We start from the raw sequence: 21,571 nt of genomic DNA on the forward strand, positions 1-21,571 counted from the left end.
CACTTTGCAATTATATTGCTTAGTTGACTTTGAGATTTTTGACATCATTCACTTAAGTTATAAAATTTTCTCGTACCATAGAAAAATGTTGTTTTTATATGCTATTTAAAACTTTCCAAGATTTAATTAGCAATGTACAATAAGAAAACATTGTTTGTAGCTAGCTATGCAAATATGTTTTTTAAGTAATCTTAAAGCTTAAATCTTTGAATGCCATTAAAGTATTATCAACATCTTTGAAAGTTTTTCAGTTTTAGAAATCTAACATATTTCCTAAAGTTTTCATTATGTATATTTAAAGAAAAACATGATGTGCATGTATACATATTTGAATATTATTTGTTTTTGTGAAAATGTGAATACTTTATTTTTTGATTGATAATTTTCTTCGTAAAGATTTTAAATATTATTATTTATTATATTATACTCTTTACAGAAAATCTCCTCTGGAAGGAGGGGTTAGTACAGTTAATGGCCTTTACAATAAAATTATATTTTTTCCAAATTGTTTTAACAAAATCTGTATTAGAAAACAATCCATATACCCTGTTTCCAGTAGAAATACAAACGTTGCTACAATCTTCAGTTGGATAAAAAGATGCAAATTTTTCACAGTTGTATAAATAATGATTCATGGTTACATTCCCCATGTACAATAAACATTTATCTGAAGAATTAAAATTTACATTGAAGTTTTTCCATATTAAACAAAACTTGTTTAAACATACCTGGGCAATCATTTTCAATACATTTCTTTTCTTGTGTACCCGAGATAAAATTTAGCATTGGCTATCTTTTCCTCTTCCTCTATGGGCAAAAAAATCATTAAATTCTAATATAATTGTGTTACTATAGTATTTTATGGTCTCTGAAGATGAATCAATTAGAGCTAAGGAAAAGCTGATTCAGTTCAGTTGGCCATTCAACTGGGTGTACCAACTATTTTTTGAATGTCAGTTCATTGACAGTCATTTTAAAACCAAATATGACACAAACATAAGAAGAATTGGTCAGAGAGAATATTTGACAGAAATTTAAGTACGAGTTTACTGAAGTGTTTATAAGGAAATTCCAAATCCAATTCAGATCTGATAGTGTACATTGGTGTTGATCTCTCAACCAAAAATGTGACAAAAAACAGAAGTTCAATTGAATCAGTCCTGTCAAAGTGAAAAGATCCTCATAAAAGTAAACTGTACGACTAACTTGATGTAAATAGAGAAGCAGCCAATCTTTCAAAAAGAAGCATATGGCTATTTTTTATCTTGCTTAAAATATCAATCACTACTTTAGCCTTAGGGAGAGCTTTACCCTTTACAAAGGAAACACAATTGACAAAAGTGCCCAATACTGATAAATTAATATCCAGGATAAAGATTTTAAATATTTTTCAATACATAAATTTATATTTTTAAATATTACTGAAAATGATAATTTTTTCAAATAAATGATTATCTAAAAATCACATATGTTACCAGCTTAGCAAGACTAATTTTAATTATTGAAGTTAGTTAGTTAGTCTAATTTTCTAAATAATAAAATATTCAGTCTGCGTCAGTACTACAAAATATTTAGTTATATAAAATTTTAAATGTTTAATAATTTATGTATTTTTTTTTTTATAGGTGGGAATATAAGTCTTTGTAATGGACTCTCAGGACAGACACTTGTTCATGAAGCTGTAGAAGGCATTCAGGAACAGAGTTTTGATGTTTTCTGCAATATTCTTCATATCTTAATACAGTGTGGCTGTAAATTAAATGTTGAGAGCTTCACGCCTGGTGATACGCCGTTATATCGTGCTATTTTGTTGGACAAATTTATATTTGCCGAAGAACTGATTCGAAATGGTAGCGATGTAAATATGGGTAACTTATATTCATGCAATATTGACAATCTGTGCTTAGCACGACGAAAGAATCATTTTCATACAGTTAAATTACTGGTCTATGCAGGATTTTATCTTCATAGAACTCCTTGGCTCGAAATCCTTCCTTCTCCATTTCCCCACAATTATACCATTCACAGTATAAAAGGTTGGCTAATTTACATGAAAGGCAATCCAATGAACCTCGTTGATATCTGCCGAATTGTCATAAGGCGGAAACTGGGAGAAAACCTAGCTTTTAAAGTGAATAAACTGCAGTTTCCATTGCATTTGAAAAGATTTCTACTCCTTCAAGATATAGCTGCAGAGAGAGATCCCATTCCAATCCTAGATTCTAACAATGCAAATGTCAGCATGAGATGACATTCCTATCCGGGTTTAAACAATTGATAGTCAACAAATTTTTGTTCCTGTTTCATAGTAGATACCTCTGACAGTAGTTATATACTTTTGGAATAGGAAAAATAATATATGTTATCACACCAGTAATATTTATTCAATGATATACTGATCCTTCAAACTGTTGACAAAATAATTTTTCAACGTTTTGATATCCAGAATTTGAGAATTATATTTTGAGACACAAAACAATTTATTGGTGCAACTAGTACTGTATATAGTTTGAATCTAAAACCAAGTGATCATAGCAACTATTACTTAAAAAATTTGCTACTTTTTTCTAATGTATAAGAATAATATGTTAGAGAATATGTGAAAAGCCAGGATTATTATACAGACACTGTTAAAATTAGCACATAATATTGCTTTTCCTTTCTCCTGTTGTGCTATTTTCTGCATCCAGTATTACTTAAGGTTTCCTAGATAGATAATTATTTTTATTATTTGCACAGAAAAAATTACTGAAATATGCACATGCACAGTTTTATAGTACAGAATGAGAGATCCAATCAGGAATTCGCAAATGTTACAATTTCATTTCAACACTCTCTACACTAATATTTTTATAAATATTATTAATATGTCCTAACTTTAAACTGCAGATTTATAAAACAAAATCAAACAAATAGCTTGATGTGCACTAAGAAAGAATTTTGTTTTGCATATTTTTCTAATACAAAATTTCAATATTCTATGTACATATACTGGAATTTAAAACATTGGAAAATATATTACATATACAAACACATAAATGCAATAGGTATCAGACAATTTACTTTTTCACTATCCGCTACTTAAAATCCACGTTAATCCAGTTATCATCATCGTACCTTGACATGTTTACCATAAGTCAATTTGGATTGCAAAATGCTATATTTTAGATAGTTTTTATTTTATCTAATATATATGAAATTTTAAAGTATTTTTGTCAGAGATTAATTAGCATTTAATATTAAAAATGGGTAACCATTATATTCAGCAAAATGAATTGAATGTACTCCAAAGAGAGGAATCTCTGTTAGAAAAATCCTCGGCTGAGTTAACTAGTATTGATTGTTTCAAATGTCACGATGCAAATTTTAAAAAAATGTATATGGCACATGTTAAATTAGCAATATTCAAATGTTGCTTGAGTTAATTGACTGTTTTAGGAAAGAACTAAAAGTTAATGATATGAGAAACGATTGCATAATCATATTAAAGTTTTATAAATTTCAAAATTTTGAACATGTTTTGGAAATATATATAAATATATATACATATATATACACATACATATTCATGCAACCATTCTGTGTGCAAATTTAATGATCAATTGCATACCTCTAATGATTTTAAATGTTTAGAACATATTTTATGCAAACTACATATAATTTGTCAAGACTTTTTCAACTAGACGATGTGATGTATTGTGCCAATAAGCTCGAATGTTTAAAAATGATACATTTGAGCTTTCATTTACCTAATAATAAGTTTGACTACAATGTATCTTCAAACTTATTATCAGTTAAGATTTCTATAATTCGTCACATCTGTCTGTTGTAAAGTAGCCTTTATAAATGACTCATAAAGTTGATTAAATCAATTGTTTGTGTCTCACTTCTCAAAAAAAATATAATTATATATTATAATTTAGTCTGTGTAAATGTAACAAATTTTATACCACAACAGATTTAGTTGAAATTAATGATAGTTTTAAAAGAAAAAATTTTATTTACTTAATTTATGCTTAAATTTAATTAAGCACATTATCCATATCATTCATATATACAGTATAATATATATATATATATGTATACATCTTATACATTTGCATATATAATTTATATCTGTCTCTGAACCCCTCTAGTCAAATCTGACATTAATATTTATGTTCCTGTCTTAAAAATCATTTATTTTTATGGTATTTAGAATAGTTTGTTATAAATAATCTCATAACAGCTGTTCAGATAGATCAATTAACATATTAAATCTTAACTATTAGTTTAAAATTCTTCCTACTGTGATAAATCTGCTTTCAAAACTTGTATCAAATATTTCTTTTTTTGTTTACTTTCTTTCTGTCTTTCTATGGACTGTTTTTTTCCTGGTTAAACCAATATTTTTATTATGTATATAATTGTCATGTAAATCAATGTAAATTTATATTGTATATATAAATATATATACACACTATTTATACACATTTTACTAAAATGTGTAAACTGTGCTCATGTTGGTTTGTTTATAATCAAATTTTACAATTTCTCTTCTGTCGAAAGAGAAGAAACCATACATTTTATTTAGAATTATTTTTAGTTTTTTTTGTAATAAAAAAAAATGTATGATTTTAATTGAAAGTATTGTGAATATAAATTCAACTGTGATAGCTTTGTAGGGGTTGAGGAGTACAAATTTGAAAAGATTAAAATCATTTAAAAACAAATCTTTGTTTTCATTATTAGTAAATAATAATAATAATAAACGTTCATTTATTACAAATGTGTGACGTCTTAATTACAATTATTTATTGTGACGTCTCAATGCCGGGCTAAAATTTTTAATCCTTTTTAATTTAAAATATATGCTCTCCACCTCAAATTAGTAGTGGCTTGCCCCTCTACATCATACTTTTCCTGTTAGCAACAGAGTCGTGCCGGTCATCTAACTCCTTTCAGGGGAAAATTTTCGAATTGAAATAACGTATAATCGGGGCCTGCTACCCATAATCTTTCCATATTTGTTCTGGACATTCATCTATCTCTGTTCTCGAGATTAAGGAAGGACAGTGGGAATTTATAGGTCTATAATTGTTTTCAAATTGCAGCCAAATGATTATTTGTTAACATTTTCGGTCCTCCTACGTCCTGCACTTTGCAACGATTATAATTGTGTTGAACACAAATTTAAAACTGATTTATTAATCTTACAATATAGAAAATAAATCAGAAAAAGTTATTCTACATCGTACGCAAGCAGAAGGTGACCATAAATACCACAAACCTTGCCGAAATAATAGGTTTAGTTACTCGAACTTAACAATTTGGTCTTTAAATTTATGATTCTGATGAATCATGACTTTAAGCCACACAAGACATTTGACGTCATTCCTTAATAGAATTAAAGAAAATGTAGATCAGCTTGATAAAAATCTAATCCAATTATCATTAGTATATGAGGATATCTTTTATGCAAGTTTCTTTCACTTTAACACTATGGTGGTTTCTTTTCGTGTCTACAAAAAATGCTCTCCAAACGGAAAGGTATTTTCTCAGATAATATATTCTTATTGCTTAATTTATATATATTATTAACAATAATTTCTGATTATAGATTATCATATATTTGGCTAAAAGGGAATATGTGGATCATATCAACTGTGTAGATCCTATAGGTAAATATTGACGGCGGATATTCAGGCATACTTTCGGTTTTAATCATTATTTATTAATTAGATGGTGTTGTCGTGGTTCACGATGATTACCTGAAAGAGCGAAAGGTATTCGGCCAAGTCGTGGCCACTTTCCGTTATGGTAGAGAGGACGATGAAGTCATGGGACTTCACTTCTACAAGGAGCTTTACCTGTGCGTGGAACAGATCTATCCTCCTCCCACAGATAAAGAATATACTCCGACTAAAATACAAGAGAAATTGATGAAAAAATTGGGTCCAAATGCGTATCCATTCTACTTTCAAGTAACTTGTATTTTTTTTTTATTTTAAAATAATTATATAAATTAATTTTCAATTTAATGAAATGGCTTTGTTATTTAGTTGCCAATCAACGCTCCCCAATCTGTCATACTTCAACCCGGTTCCGAAGAAAGTGGTCAACCCTGCGGCGTTTATTACGACGTTAAATTATTCGCCGGACAATCGGTTGAAGATAAAAGTCATAAAAGGTAAACACACAATCCTTATCATTTTAACATAACATGCAAATTATCTGTTTGTTATACATTACTTTATATACATTAATATACTTGTTATACATTAATAAATACATTAATTAACCATTGTTACATATAGCAAATATACAGAGTGGCTACAGTTTTCTACACGTAATAATTAAAGTTGTTCATTCCGTACCTCACACATCTTTAATTTTTCCCGCTTCTTTTCGCCTTGTGGGCACTGATAGGGCCTCTTTTATATCGTAGATAGGTATCAGCCAGACCTATCTTGGGTTCGGCCAAGCCCACAGTGGAGGAAGTCGGGTGATGAGAAACGGGTCTAACATACCAGATAGAAATCCCCGAAAAATTCCTAAGATTGTTCGCTAGGATTTAATTTCGGATTCCCCAGAGCGCAAGCAGCCTTTTCTATCGCCTCGGCCATCTCTGTCTCTATGATATACAGTACTATTATACACTTTGATTTGTTAACGCAAGGTACTAGCCTATTAAGGCTATATGACTAGTCACAATTTTATCTATTACGGCGGGTTTAATCCGTAATAGGGTCAACAAATGACATGCATCTCGAACGAATGACGTCCCGGCCTATACTACCAACTATAAATTATAGTAGTCTGAATGGAATTCGAATCCGGATTCCTATGGCGGTAGGTTGGATATTATATTTCAAACGCTACAGTTAATTTTAAATTTAAAAAAAAAAATACAGATAAATAAAAATTTAAAATTAGTATGAACATGTTTAAATAATGTAAGATAATTTCTGTTTAAAATAAAATATTTAATGGCAGGAGTACAGTTCGTATGGGAATAAAAAAGATTCAATGGGCTCCTATAACCCAAAGCAGACAACCATCCACAATCGTTAGAAAAGATTTTCTCCTGAGTCCCGGAGATTTGGAACTCGAAGTTAATTTGGATCGACAAGTGTACTTTCATGGAGAACAAATCACCGTTAATATATCCGTCAGAAATTACTCTAATAAAACCATCAAACGCATTCGAGTTACCGGTAAGTTGATGTAGCGATTTATTCTTAACAAGTATAAATCTTATCTGAAATGTTACTTCTTCAGCCGTTCAAAATATCGACATTTGCATGTTTGCGAGTGGACACTGCAAAGAGATAATTGCTTCGGTCGATACGGAGTAAGTATTTTTATATTTATCTTTGCATTCTTCGACTTATTATTATTTTTATAATGAAGAAAAATGTTAACGGCAGCAAAGGATGTCCAATTCTTCCCGGGGCCTCCATTCAGAAAGTGGTAATGTTGACGCCCACCACCGAATTACGTCGCCGTGGCGTTGCCTTAGATGGACAATTAAAATCGGACGATGTAAATTTAGCCTCTTCTACTCTGTAAGGGAATGCATTTTGTATTTAGTTTTAAATTATTTCTTGTCGAATAATTTTAAAAATATTTTTGTTTTAGTCTTTCTGAACAAGATCAAAGAGATGCATTTGGGATTATAGTTTCTTATTATGTTAAAGTGAAGCTGTATTTAGGAGCTTTAGGAGGGTGAGTGAATGACTAATAGTATGTTTTGTTTTTTTTCCTCTCTCTTTCCGCCCTGTGAGCACTAAGAGGACTTCTTTAAGCAAGCCCATTATGGGTTCGGCAAGGCCCACAATGGGACAGACGGGTGGTGAGGGACGGGGCCCCGACATATCCGGCGGAGACCACCTCCCGTTAAATTCCTGGGGATTTTTCGATGCATCTAATTACTAGAAAATTTCCCAAAAATGTTTTTGTTTTTTTTTCTTTGGAGGGTGCCAGAGCCCCTTGGCCCCTGTTCGGGTGCGTCATTGCACGTATGACAAACTTAAAAATTGAATTAATAATTTACCAGGCAATGCGCCCAGTTATTAAAAAAAAACTTTGGGTAATGTTACCTATGGTTCCAAAATGGCGGCTCGTCTCTGATTCAAGGAAACAGAAGAAAGAAAACAGTAGGGACGCACGTTCTAACCTAACCTAACCTATTCTAATAATTTGGTTGGTAATAATTATGGTAATTTATTAGAGTAGGTTAGGTTTGAACGTGCGTCCTCACTGTTTTTCTTTCTTCTGTTTTCTTGAATCAGAGACGAGCCGCCATTTTGGAATAATAGGTAACATTAACCAAAACTTTAAATACAAAATACAGCTGGATAAGCAAGCCAATGCGAAAGTTTGTTCAAACAAAACGGGCTCACTTATTCAGTTGTATTAAAGCCGCTTTACCAGGCAACACGTTCATCAATTATATAAAATTATAATTGAAAAATATTCGAAATTTTCTGTAAATTATTATTATTTTTTAATTATGATAATTATACTATAATTTATCAAGATTATTTAAAAAAAACACAATAGATCGAATCCATTAATCAATATATATAGGTTTTGTTTTCTTAGGGAGGTGTCAGCCGAATTACCTTTCATTCTCATGCAACGTTGTCCAAGCAAAACTGAAGTAAGAACGGATAGCATGGATAAAGACATGGAAGTGGCGCAATTTAGAAGGTAATATTATATTTCATAAAAATTAAATCAGTGAAAATTCAAGAATTAAATGAAATTGTTTTATTTAGTTCTCGAGAGAATACTTTGGATGAAGAAGGAAGCCAGGGAAATCCCGTCTTCGAAGATTTCGGAAAAACTGCGCTTATTAAATCTTAAGAACAAGTACGAAATTCGGCAAAAGTGATATTCGAATTTAAAAAAATTTATTGATTTAATTAATTATTTTTTCTAAATGACTAAAACACTAACTTGTAATACTAACAAAATGTATATTCAAATTGTCATACAAATTCTTATTAATCGCATAAAAAAAAACTTATAGATGAAGTTTCTAAATTTAAAATTTTTCATATATTAATAAAGTCACAATTTTAGTAGTTAATTATGTTAAAATAAATTTTGATTATTGTTTCAAATGGTTTAATCAATTACATACATAATTATAAAATAAACCGGCAACGAGTTGTTCAACTTTCCCGGCAACATCTAAAATTTTGGTGGCGCCATCTGTTATGATATTTTCGTAAAAAACACTTTTTATATTTTTAACTATTATAAAATGGCAAAACGCTTAAGTTTGAGGGTAGGGGGTTTTATAAAAATTTGTAAATACGTTTAACGAGTAAAATCGTTCTGAAGTCCGACCCTATTGGAGATACATTATCTACCCCACCCCTTCGACCTTTAACCACCAAAATTTAATAGCATCAATGTACCTAATAAACAAACATACTTGCAAACTTTCAGAACTTCTTTACAAAAAGCATAAGAGTTATTGAGTTTCAAATAGGGTGAACAAATTCGTGTCCACCCACACAGAGATTACCCCCGAATTTTTTTGTATTTTTCGACGTTTCAAGTCTAAAAACGTAAAAATCTGGGGGTCATTTTTTGCCGGATCGCCATATTTTCCCTCTGTATAAAACAACTGGAAAGTAAAATATATATAAATTAGTATAAGAGCTTTTGATTAATCAGTTAGTAGTTCCCATATTCAAATTTTTTCCCCTAAACAAGTTATGGGACCGATCCAGAAATAAAGTATAAAGAATGCAGCGATTTCAAACTATATAACTCAAATCTATAAGCACTAACAGGGTCTTTCCACATGGCTGTTGCAAGTTCGACCATGTTTAATGTCTCTAATTTCATTAATTCGAGCAAACATAGTGTGATGCTAATTTAAAGAACTTTAATGATGTCTAAGCTCGCACTAAAAACTTTTCTGATTAAAACTAGTAATGAAGAAGCGTCTTTAATTAAACAAACAATCTCACCTGTTTGACCCAAATATTTATATATTTACATATATTAAGCAGAAGAATTCATGCTTTCATTGTGGCTTATTCGTCGGCTCATTTATTCTCCGAAATCCTGCATAATATACGATCATGTTTGCCCTATTTGTATATTTGTACACAATATTTGTGGTATGAACATTTTTAATGAGCCATTTTATCTTATGTAGTGCAAAAGGATATATGACAAACTTTATGATTTATTTACTATTTTCCCATCGAAAAGTTTTTAAATGAGAAATATTAATTGTTATAATTACTACTGTGTATTTGTAAGTAGTACGTAAAATGTGAACCTATCAATGAAAGAAAACAAGCAAATCACCTACTGAAAAGTTTATTACAAAAATACAATTTCATAATCTGCAAATTATATTTTTGATTTTAATATGAATACAGTTAACATTCCTTTCCAGTTATTTTATTAGTCAATTTGCAATTAACAATATTCATATATATATATATATTTAAAAAAGTAAATTCACCATAGCACTTTTAAAATGCATACCTCTTGGTATTAATAAATTGTTTTACACAGGTATAGAAAAAGCTTAATTTTATGAAATAACTTGATTTTTTTTTATAGAAAATCAAAAATGAAGACTTTTGTTATGTACCAAAATGGTGTACATTTTGCAAAACTATACAGGTGTGAAGTTCTATATATATAATACTATAAGTAAAAAGAGTATATAAAATAATTTACTACATCAAAAAGTTTTTTTAAATAACTAAAATAAAAAAATTTAGCAGATATTCTTCTAGAAATAAATAGATGTTAACTTACTACAAAAATTATATCAATAAGATTATTACTGTGAAAGATCACACGTAATCCGCAGCATATGTACTCGTTTAATAAATTCAGTAGAAGACGGATGCTATTTGTGCAGGGTAAATAATCTAGAAATACATATACCATCGAAAATTATTTTTTGTTCATTCTAAATTTTAAAAAACCACAGTCTAACTAGTTGCAATTCCAAACAGAAATCCTCCAGTAAAGCCAGTAGCTAGAAAAATATTTTCTTCCAAAAATTCTTCAACCTAATAATAATAATAATTAAAATTTAATAATTTTATAACTAAATTTCATGAAGATTATCTATCAAATATACCTCTGCATATATGCGATTGAATCCTCTTTTCTTACGTCTCTGCAATATTCTCTTAGCATTTTCAATATCTTTATTTAATAAAGACCAATTAACTTTTATATATCCTTGATGATGAGCTAACTAATTAATTAAAAATAAATAATGTCAATTAATTTATAAAATTTATATATTCTATTCTTCTACGAAATTACTTTACTTGAAATAATAAAAGGCTTGCTCCAATCGATGCGGCAGCTACTTTCCCAACTTTAGCAAAAGTTACTCCAGAACACCTGAAATAAAATAAATTCCATTTTATATTCAGTGATATTCATTTGTTGATACTTTAATAAAAAATCTTCAATTCTTTTTATAAAATTAATTAATTCAATACATCTTGGAACAATTTGATCATTTTAACAACAAAAATTTTTTTGAAAATTCAAGTATTTGAATAAAGATATTAGTTAATTTTTTAAAAATCTATGTTTTTAACATGGTCAAGCACATTTTAAGTTGCTATTTGAATGCATATACAGTATATATATATATAATTAGTGGCCATGAAAATTGTATCACCCATAAAATCCTATTAAAAATAGGTGTTTAATTTTTTAAAAAATAAATATCACAATGCCCACTTTATGTTCTTGCAGGTCTGCAAGAACATAAATATCACAATGCCCATTACACCATAAACATGACGTTATTTTTCACTGGTTGACAAAGTTTACTACAGCATCTTTCCCGGTGATTGCACAGTCCGTTGGTATCAAAACCTGTTCACTTTTATAAGCAAAATGGAAAGTTTTTGACAAGGACTTTTTACACAGTATTAACTAATTGTTGCTTTAAATACTGAAGGTTTATTCTCTCCTGAAATAGCACAGAGAGTACATTGTCATTAATCAACAATTGTGTGTTTGTTACAAAGACAATACTAGCATTGAAAGAAAAGCTGAATCAGGAGATAGCCTGTGTGAGTATGTCATTCCAGGATAGAATGACAAACATCTCAATTTGTCAGAACATCATTTTCAGTTTGGAAGAACTAGCAGTAAGTGAAAAGAGCAGACAAGCGTAAAAGTGAGTGCTTGAACTGTGTAATGTTGTCAGCTATGAGTACATTACTCAATGTTATCTGTACAACATATGTAAACAGTATGCTTTTAAACCCAAGATCCCATTCAATGAGAAACAACCCCCCATTTAATGATAAGGATCCCATTCAATGAGAAATAACTGTTTATATTGTATCTGTCAGGCCTGTTTAAGCTGTGAATATTTGCTGTTTTCTTTGTTTCATAATTGTGAACGGTAAGTTCATGCAACAGTACTCATTAACCATATCAGTGAGGTTGTGGTGTAAAATAATTTCAATGTAATTTTATAAATGTTATGTAATAAATTGCATTTTTTTTCCTGGTTTTCTTCTCTGTACTACATGTTATCACTACAGGTCATGATCTTAGCTTAATTATGCTACTTTGTACATCTGTTGAATGTTTGTTGGTGCATATCATAGGTGATTAACTTTCAATAGCTGTTACTGTATGTATATGTATCCTAAAATTGAGTATTTTATCTAAGTTAATAGTAATAATAATATTGAAGTCAATTTCAATGTGTTGTTTTTATAAATATATCATATTAAAAGTACAATGATATGTTTTTATTATTACATTATATCATTATCAAGAGAATAGTTCCATTTTTATCCATGGCATACAAATTGTTATCATTAGATACAGTACTTCATAGATGAATGAGCAATCTTCCTGCTTGTCACTTAATGTATTTTGACATTGATAACTTATTTCAACAATAAAATATAATGAAATATTGTAATTCTAACAATTCAATTCTCAAAAAATAAATAACAATAAATGAATGTTAACATATGGCAAAATGAAAATATAATTAAACTAATTAATAAAGTATCATACAGTACATAAGAAAGCAGTAAGTATTTTTCTAAAATTCACATAATATACAACATCAAGAGCAAAGTATAGATTAAATTATATAAAATATTTTTTTTAGTGAAATTTTATATTATGTAATATACAGTAGAGCATCGATTATCGGACTTAATTGGGGACTGGGTTTGGTCGGATAACCGAAAAGTATGAAAAAATACATTATTAGTATAGTGTATTAGGCCTGGTTTAAATACTAGCCTCCCTTTTATGGTCGAGCCAGTGCTGCCAGCTAAAACATGCAAAACTTTAACACAAATAATATTAAAATAGCCAAGACATAACCAAATATTGTAGCGCCGCATCACTAGCGGACATTTGAATTTGCCGACTAGAACGTGGTCGATTAATTGGGGGTCGGATAATCGATGCTCTACTGTATTAGTAAAAATTGCATCTGTTTTGGACTACAACAGTATTTTTTAATCTGAGATATTTAAAAAATGTATGAAAAATATGGAGGATAAAACTTGCGAAGCTTTATTATTTATTTAAAGAAACAATATATAATATGAATAAAATTAACATAAGTAAATTAAATATTCTTGAAAAGTAGCATAATATTTCCCTTCTTAACTATTTAATTTATATTTATCGCAACAATTATAGAGATTAAATGATAGAAAAAAAAATTACCGACAAGAATTTTGGAATGCAATAGCCTAGAGTGTGACCTTCATTTCTAATCTAGTTCCTATCATTAAGTTATTTAATTTTTTTTCTTAAACAAGTTTTTATTGTAATTTTATTTCTTTCTATCATAAAGATGCTATGAGACTGATTCGATTTAATTAAATTACGCCGATAACTAACATTTATTTGCCAGAAAAATAATATAACTATAATAGATTCAGTTGGCAAAATACCATCTTAAGTTTTTAAGACTGTGGATCTAAATTAAAATTATAAATATGTTGGACTAATGTCAAAGAAATGTTTTCAATCTAACTTTGTTATTTATCTAGTTTCTAAATTATTTTAAACATTTAACAGTTTGTATTTAGACAGAAATCGTCGACATAATTTAATTATAGAAATTTTAGAATAATGATCAGTTCCCGTTAATGTTTTTGAAGAACAATTAATATATTAATGTTTTATTTTTTTAAATAATAATGCAAAAAACTAATTTTATTGATCAAGAACAAAATTTTTTAATGATGATATATTATTTTGATCTTATATTCATTTTTAAATGTGCACTTTTAGTACAGAAATCCTGTTTAAATACAGTACATCCTTAATAATTTACTTTCATTTAAACTTTGTCATTTTGCATTAGAAAAACCATTTATTATTAAGTGTATCTGTAATATGATAAATGAAAATGTTGAAAAGATTAATAAATAAAAAAAATACTGAGTTATTTTAATTAAGATTTCAACTTTGTATTTTGCTTCCATTTAATCACTGTCGGAGAATATTTTTCTTATTTATGAAAAGCTTAATCTAGACTCACGTATAGATATAATTTAAAAGCATTAACACATATTTTAAGTCATTTTTTAAATACTTATTTGTAAATGCATTTTTATATAAATTCCACACAATATTTGTTGTTTAATTAGTTTTATTCGTGTGTTAATTATTTTGACTTTTAAATTTACAAGAAAATTTCTGAATATTTTGCAAATTATAGATTTGGTTAGTATCATAGAAAAATGTATTTTTGTCATGAATAAAATTATATACACTGACAGATCACAAGTTGCAACTGGACTTTATGTCAGGAGTAACACCTTGTCTTATACGATGAAAACGTTCCCAAATTTTATACATTTTACATTATCAATAGAAGTAATGATATAACAAATGTTTTGATTTTAAACTAAGTTAGAACTAATACTCTATGAATTTCGTTTATTTAATACTTATTAAAATTTCATGTTTTGTTGAGTATAATTGTTTTTTAATAGTACTTACCATTGCTACTCTATGCTATAGTTACATTTCTTTGTTTATTTCTAATACAAGTATCACAAATTATACATAACTCGATGATGGATGACGAACACTGTTGCCACACGATTAATTCGGTACGATTCGGTCAAATAATAGATGTATGTACTTATTCAAAGAATATTTCATGCATGAAGTATCTTAACTAAAATCAGACATTGAATCGTGTCTTCATCTCAAAAGAAACCGAATATGTTATATTATACAGGCAATAAAACACAAGTTTACTGCTGGATAAGAAGGTTGTTGACCTGTGTTTATCATTTGATTTTCCAGTTTGTTATCTCTGTACAAGCAATATGAGTGAATTGTACTGTATGTAGTATTGAATATTATATAATATTAGTGTTATATTATTCTTGATTGAATGATTCAAAGTGAAAGTGGATAAATTGTCTATCATTGATTCTATATTTCTAATCACTGTATTCTACTAATAAACTGATGAACAAAACAAGTTATACTGATTTGTATGTTGTCTTCTGGAAACATTTAAATTTGGAATCTTGAATGAGTTACCATATATTAAAAATTTCTTGATTATTTCATATGCTGATTTAATAATTTAACTGATCACTTGTTCATTGCAATTCATTTTAATTACATATGGTATTAAATGATTCATCTTGTGCATTATACAGTATTATTTTGTTTTAACTTATTAATTCTTCTATGACTAAATACAGTTTTTATTTTAAAAACATTCAGTTATTTAAGCTCTTAAATAAAAACTTCATTTATGAAGCTTTAGAATATTAGTAAATTATTCTTTTGTAAATATGGAACATTAATAAATTATCCTAAGTTTAGTTAGTAGTATTACTATTAGTTTGCATTTAGTTAGTATTATCATCATAATGGTGACATACAACTAGGACATTATGCGACTCTGTAACAGAATTCAAGCAATAGGAAAGAAGTGATCCCAGCACTTGTTAGGCACAGAAGAGGTAATCCTTGTACCTGATGAACACAGACAGGTGAAGTTTGCACTTGCTGTCATGAAAGAGGCTATCCTTGTACCTGCTGGCCATGGTGGGATCCTGCACTTGCCAACATGGAGAGGCAATCCAAGAACAAAACAATTGCCATTGATTGCTTTGTTCTTGTGTTTAGTTCGTTTTCATGCCTATTTTCCATTTGGCAACCACAATGCTGTTTTCATTTTTGACTCCTGCACCTAAATTCTGTCAGGTGCACTCATTCGCATCAGAGAGCATAGACATTGTTGCTTTAGGCTAATATCTCTGTATATTGAAAACAAAGTCATGAACTCCTATTTTTTCATTTAAATGGACTCTCATTACATTTTGGATTCCTTGTTACAATTAATGGAAAATGACAAAGATTTATCAAAATAAGCCCATTAAATATCCAGGACAAACTCAATTCTATAAGCCCATAGAAGAAGATGTGCTAGTGACAGTGGAACATTTCATGACATTGCTTTGTTGGTGTGCTTGTGCTATGACCTTATATATGTAAAAAAATCACGGACCCCCATTTTTAGAATCCTCATCAAAATTAATGGAAAATAGAAAAGTTTAATCAAAATCTATCAAACAGATTTTGAGACTGACACAATTCTGTAAGCCACATACAACAGGCTTCACTAATGCTCCACCTCAATTACAGATTGAAGACAGAAAATTTGAAATTTATACATGTGTGATACATGGTTAAAATAAACATCAGGTAGTTTAGTCAAGCATGAGTAATGGAATAATTCATATAATACTATATGTACAGTACCATTTTCTAATATTTAAATTTCGCTCCAATATTATCTCTAAAATGAAATTTTATTACATTCAACTCTGTTTTTATTACTTCTATATACAGTTAAGTTGTGTTCAAAGCCTGTCTTTCCCGAAATAGCCGATGGCTAGCTAGTTTAGTGTTTGTTAGTTAAATGTTAAGATTAAATATAATATTAGATAAAAGACCGGATTCATTAAAATAGAAATTTATGCTAACGTATATTAACGATTTTTTAAAGCGGAGTATTTAAAAATAAAAGGAGTCAAAATTGATAAAAAGACTTAATACATTTAATTAATGATAGTTTTTTAAATATAGCTAACAGTTAAAGATGAGAAGTAAATATAAACAATCGAATGAATCATCATAGTGATTCAGAAAGTTTGATTCATACATTTAAATGAATGCAATATCTATTACTGCATTGTGTGTTTTCTGTAAATCTGATTCTACCTGTAAGCATTTATTTTCCTAGGTTTATCAATAGTTAGCTCTATTAATAAACTTTCCTGTAAATCCAATAAAAAAGTTCAAGAGAAGCAACTGTTGATAAACTAATTCTTTTTTAATCAAAGACAATCTATATTTGTCTTCATTCAATCAGCTTTTCATATTAGCATTATTATTTGATTTGATGATGATTACTTATAGTATAAATTTGAGGATATCTATATATTTCTGCATTTAATGGATATGAAAATAATGTCTTCAGCTAGTCAGTGAAAGTCTTAAGATATATCACATTCACATTGATTAATGATACACAGAAAAATATGTAATATTATTTTAGACAATAGTTTAAGGAAGTTTTTGTAGACAAGATATGTTAATACAAGTGTCAATGGACTTTTCAGAGTTAGGGAAAAAAGTTTAGACGAAAACCTCTTCAACTTTAAAAAAAAAAAATAAATTTATAAACAAACTATTTCTATTAAAACATAAATAATTAAAATAGTTACCTCTTGAATTTCTTATAGATTTACTCATTATTTTCTAGCTTAATTTTATGTATTTATTTTTTAAATTTATAAACTATTACATTAGTCATACAAGATCTCCAACATTTCTTGTAACGATATCAAAAATCAAACTTTTTTAATTTAAAAAGCTTCTTAAAACAAAATTGAAAAACTTTGTGATTAAATATTACCATCCAGTTACAGCTCCAACAGTTAACTGTTTTGCTACCGTCCCTTTTGATAAACTTTTCCAAAAATTGTATTTCTCCTCCTCTTTTGTGCCAATGTTTAAAAGGTCCTTCAATGTATCTAAAGATATGATAGCATCATTCAATAAAAGATTAAAGAAATAAATTATTCATTTCGGGAGTGCTCTTCAGTTATAGTTAAAACAAAGCTTTGAATATAATGAAGTAAAGTAATTATTGTAGTTTATATTAAAAAAAATATGACCAAATATTCTAATTGATACAAAAATTGCAGTACTAATTTTCTTTTTTTAATTATTATAAGCTGATAGGAATGTTAAAAGATTTAATGTTAAAGATTTTAATTACATAACAAGATATTTATACATTAATTTACATGTACGTACTTTATGTAGGTAAATTAGATAGAGATGAACCTTGACGAACTAATATGTACTTAATAATTTGTATTTATTTTAATATACTGCGGACAGTGTATTTAACTGATGAGCACTGAATTGTGCATTGTTAATAATCATTTTCTAACGATGTTAAAAAACATTTAAATAATATTTAAAAACACTTATTCTGGATAGACATTAAATAGTTTAATCGAAGTTAAATTCTTTTTTTCTATTAGTTTTACATTCTTAACATAGTTTATATATTTACCTGTCATGGCAGTTTGTTAAATAAATATCTTTTCCAACTCCTCATTCACAGAAAACCTTTAATAATATGGAAATTGTTAATAATATATATATATATATATATTAAGTAAAATATTGGCTTAAAGATTTAGTAAATCTTTTTAAGAGTAATCATCTTATTGTTAAGTTAAATTAAATTAGACGATGTAAATATAACTTTCGACTGTTATTATTCATAAAGGCAAAATACAAGGAATAAACATTTCATTTTTATTTACAATATTAACATTAATATAATTTAACAATATTTTTTTTTTCGAAATTTAATATATTTAGACCTAATATATGTTAAAATATATTATTTAAAAATATATGTATATGTACAATTGAGTAAATTCGAATACAGTACATAAAATATTTAAAATACATTATTTCAGTAAATTACTCTAATCGCTATATTTTTTAATTAACAATAAAAATAAAGGTCTTAAAATTACAAACAGCAAACTACTTTTAGAATTAGCTTCGTAAATAAGCTTTTTAATTTGACAAAGATATTTTCAAAGATGAAAATTATCCATTTATCATTACTACAGAAATTTCTAATTTGAAACTATCAATAGAATTATATTTTAAAATATTTATAATTAAGGAAGTTTTGTTTTCGGTATCGTATATCTTCTGTTTATAATTATACAATTACATTTTTGGAAATCTTACAAAGTTTAAATTTATCGGGTAATTATTTCTATTATATAACAAAAACAAGTATTAGTTAACATTTAAATGCATTTCTTTTTAATGGTATGTGGTTTATGTTTAATTTGAATACAAGATACATTGAATAAAATCAATATATCTTCTACTATCTTTAATAATGAATGTATGCTTTAAAATATAATATTTAATAAATACTATATTTTGTTTAAGAGACAATACATTTATAATTTATGAAAATTTTAATTTATAAATAATTTAATTTAAATACATTTACAAGTGAACCGATAACGTCAATCAGAATCGTAAAACCAATAATCGGGATCGATTAAATTATCTTCTTGATAACATTTAAATACCGGAAGTTCAATTTTAGGCACGCATTGAAGTTCTTTTTCGAATGGAAACCAATGAATAATGTGTACGGCTTGACACGTTTGAGCCGCAATTTGTAATCTAGTTCCATCAAAACTGATATCTAAACTCTGTATTTCCTGCTGAGATTGCACGTAAGAGGTCGTAATCTTGATCGTGTTAAGAGGAAGAAGAGATTTTAAGTCTCTTAAATCGTCATTGTCATTAATTAAAAATATATAAATTTCTCCTAATTTTGTTCCAACAATTAACAGGTTTCGTTTTAAGCAGATGGCCGTTATCATTTCTACTAAAACAGAAGAACATCCGAGCGTTTCCCACGAATTATATTTCTGATAAAATTGGCATTTTCTTAAAATTGTTAATTGAGTGCCAATTTCAAATATTAAGTTCCGAAAAATTGAAATATTTAGACTTCTAATATTCAAGACATTTTCAAAATAATAATTTTCTATCCAAGTCTGTTTAGTTAAATCCCACGTAAGAAGTTGAATCCTACTCATATTCCACCAAAAGCACATAATTTTGTTTTTCCAGATATTAATATCCGTTATCGGTATCGGACACAGAGTTTGACCGAGATCTTTTACGAGTAACAAAGATCCACTCACGTTCACACGAGAGACGTTCCATATATAAATATTTCTATCTCCGCACGCAACCACGATCATATTTCCAAATATTTTAATAACGGCATTCGAACAATCGGAGGCCAAAAAATTTTCCCAGAGTTTAATCGGATGATGACCGTGACAATTAAATTCGTTAATCTGAATGCTCTTATCTAACGAAACGCTGACCACCACGTTATGTTCGGCAATCTTATTCGATCCTTTTATCTTATACGGTCCTTCGTTCTGTACGTTCATGACGCCGATGTCTTGAATAGAATTATTATGTTTGGCTAATATTCCTATACATCTTCCGCTTTCGTAAATATAGACTTTATACACTCTAACATTTTCGGCAGTGGGTGCCAAGACGAGAAAATCTCCGGAAAGTCTCATAATACATTTATTTAAAGAATTGTTCTTGAAAGGCAGAGAAAACTTTTGATGCGGGGTCTTCTTGGCCACGGTGTGACGACTCCACCGTAAAAACAGAGCCTTCCACGCCAACGGGGTCATCTGTCGCAGAAAGACGGCGGGCCTAGAACATCCGAAGATCTCTATCAGGACGTCCTCCGGGATCTCTCTCAAGCAGCATTTGTGCCAACATCCTAGAGTTAAATTGCTCCAAACCAAACATACTTTACTACAACTTATTAAAGATGAAAAATCTAAAAATGACAGAATGTATTCTTGAATTTCTATGGGTAATAACAATATGCATATCTTCTTGTTATCCATTGTAATTAAAGATGAGATGATTTTAAATAACTATTTTTTTTTTTTTTCAAAATAAATAGTCTATAATTCTTCCACACATAATCATTTATATAAACTTGCTTCATTAATCTTCTAAGCTGTCATATAGAACTAACACGGAATTTTAGTTATTTAAATATATAATTCGACACTAAAGCAATTTGATAAGCAAAGAATTACGGTTTAAATCTGTGTAATAGATGAGATTTGAACACGTGATCATCCTGCATAAAATTGTAGATTTCATCAATGAAATCACAACCAAACAAGTACATCATCAGGTTTAAATATAACTACTTAAATTTCACATTTAACATCTTTAAAAATGATAATTGTACAATTTATTTTTTTAATCTTAAATAAGAAAAGAATAAAAATTATATAAAATTAACTAAAGTTTTACCCGCTGACGATTTTCCTTTCTTGCAACTTACACCTTAACCGACCATAACAACAACAGGATGTTTGCATGTAACGACGTCTCCGATTGGTCAAGGACGTCTACACATCATTATAACGACTAATGA

General features: G+C 28.5%; 3 protein-coding genes across 7 annotated transcripts in view; 2 read left to right on the plus strand and 1 right to left on the minus strand.

Moving 5' to 3' along the window:
* LOC136968683 (ankyrin repeat and death domain-containing protein 1A-like) overlaps positions 1-4,712 on the plus strand; it is a 28,046-nt gene extending 23,334 nt beyond the window's left edge. For all 4 annotated transcript variants that reach the window (XM_067262699.1, XM_067262691.1, XM_067262711.1 and 1 more), the window contains one exon: positions 1,626-4,712. In XM_067262699.1, coding sequence (XP_067118800.1) covers positions 1,626-2,251 — 626 coding nt within the window. In that variant the 3' untranslated portion in view covers positions 2,252-4,712. The remainder of the gene's footprint in view (positions 1-1,625) is intronic.
* A 619-nt stretch (positions 4,713-5,331) lies between these two features.
* Arr1 (arrestin 1) lies at positions 5,332-8,856 on the plus strand. Of its 2 annotated transcripts, none has more exons than XM_067262267.1 (10): positions 5,332-5,529; positions 5,600-5,660; positions 5,722-5,963; positions 6,042-6,169; positions 6,976-7,196; positions 7,261-7,333; positions 7,410-7,547; positions 7,621-7,707; positions 8,572-8,694; positions 8,763-8,856. In XM_067262267.1, exons 1-10 carry the CDS (start codon positions 5,341-5,343, stop codon positions 8,848-8,850), a joined length of 1,350 nt encoding a protein of 449 aa, XP_067118368.1. In that variant the 5' UTR covers positions 5,332-5,340; the 3' UTR covers positions 8,851-8,856. The 2 variants fall into 2 exon arrangements, with proteins under 2 accessions (XP_067118368.1, XP_067118379.1); XM_067262278.1 differs by having other exon boundaries at positions 8,587-8,694.
* Positions 8,857-10,313: 1,457 nt separating this feature from the next.
* Positions 10,314-21,571, minus strand: LOC136968708 (FUN14 domain-containing protein 1-like). The gene is made up of 6 exons (XM_067262722.1): positions 21,448-21,571; positions 18,608-18,663; positions 17,939-18,056; positions 11,307-11,382; positions 11,111-11,230; positions 10,314-11,039 (listed from the first exon to the last, which is right to left on the minus strand). The coding sequence occupies exons 2-6, from the start codon at positions 18,612-18,614 to the stop codon at positions 10,959-10,961; spliced, it is 402 nt and encodes a 133-aa protein (XP_067118823.1). The 5' UTR covers positions 18,615-18,663; positions 21,448-21,571; the 3' UTR covers positions 10,314-10,958.

This window comes from Centruroides vittatus, unplaced genomic scaffold, assembly GCF_030686945.1.
Source record: "Centruroides vittatus isolate TY-2023 unplaced genomic scaffold, ASM3068694v2 contig_1033, whole genome shotgun sequence".
Taxonomy (NCBI): domain Eukaryota; kingdom Metazoa; phylum Arthropoda; class Arachnida; order Scorpiones; family Buthidae; genus Centruroides; species Centruroides vittatus.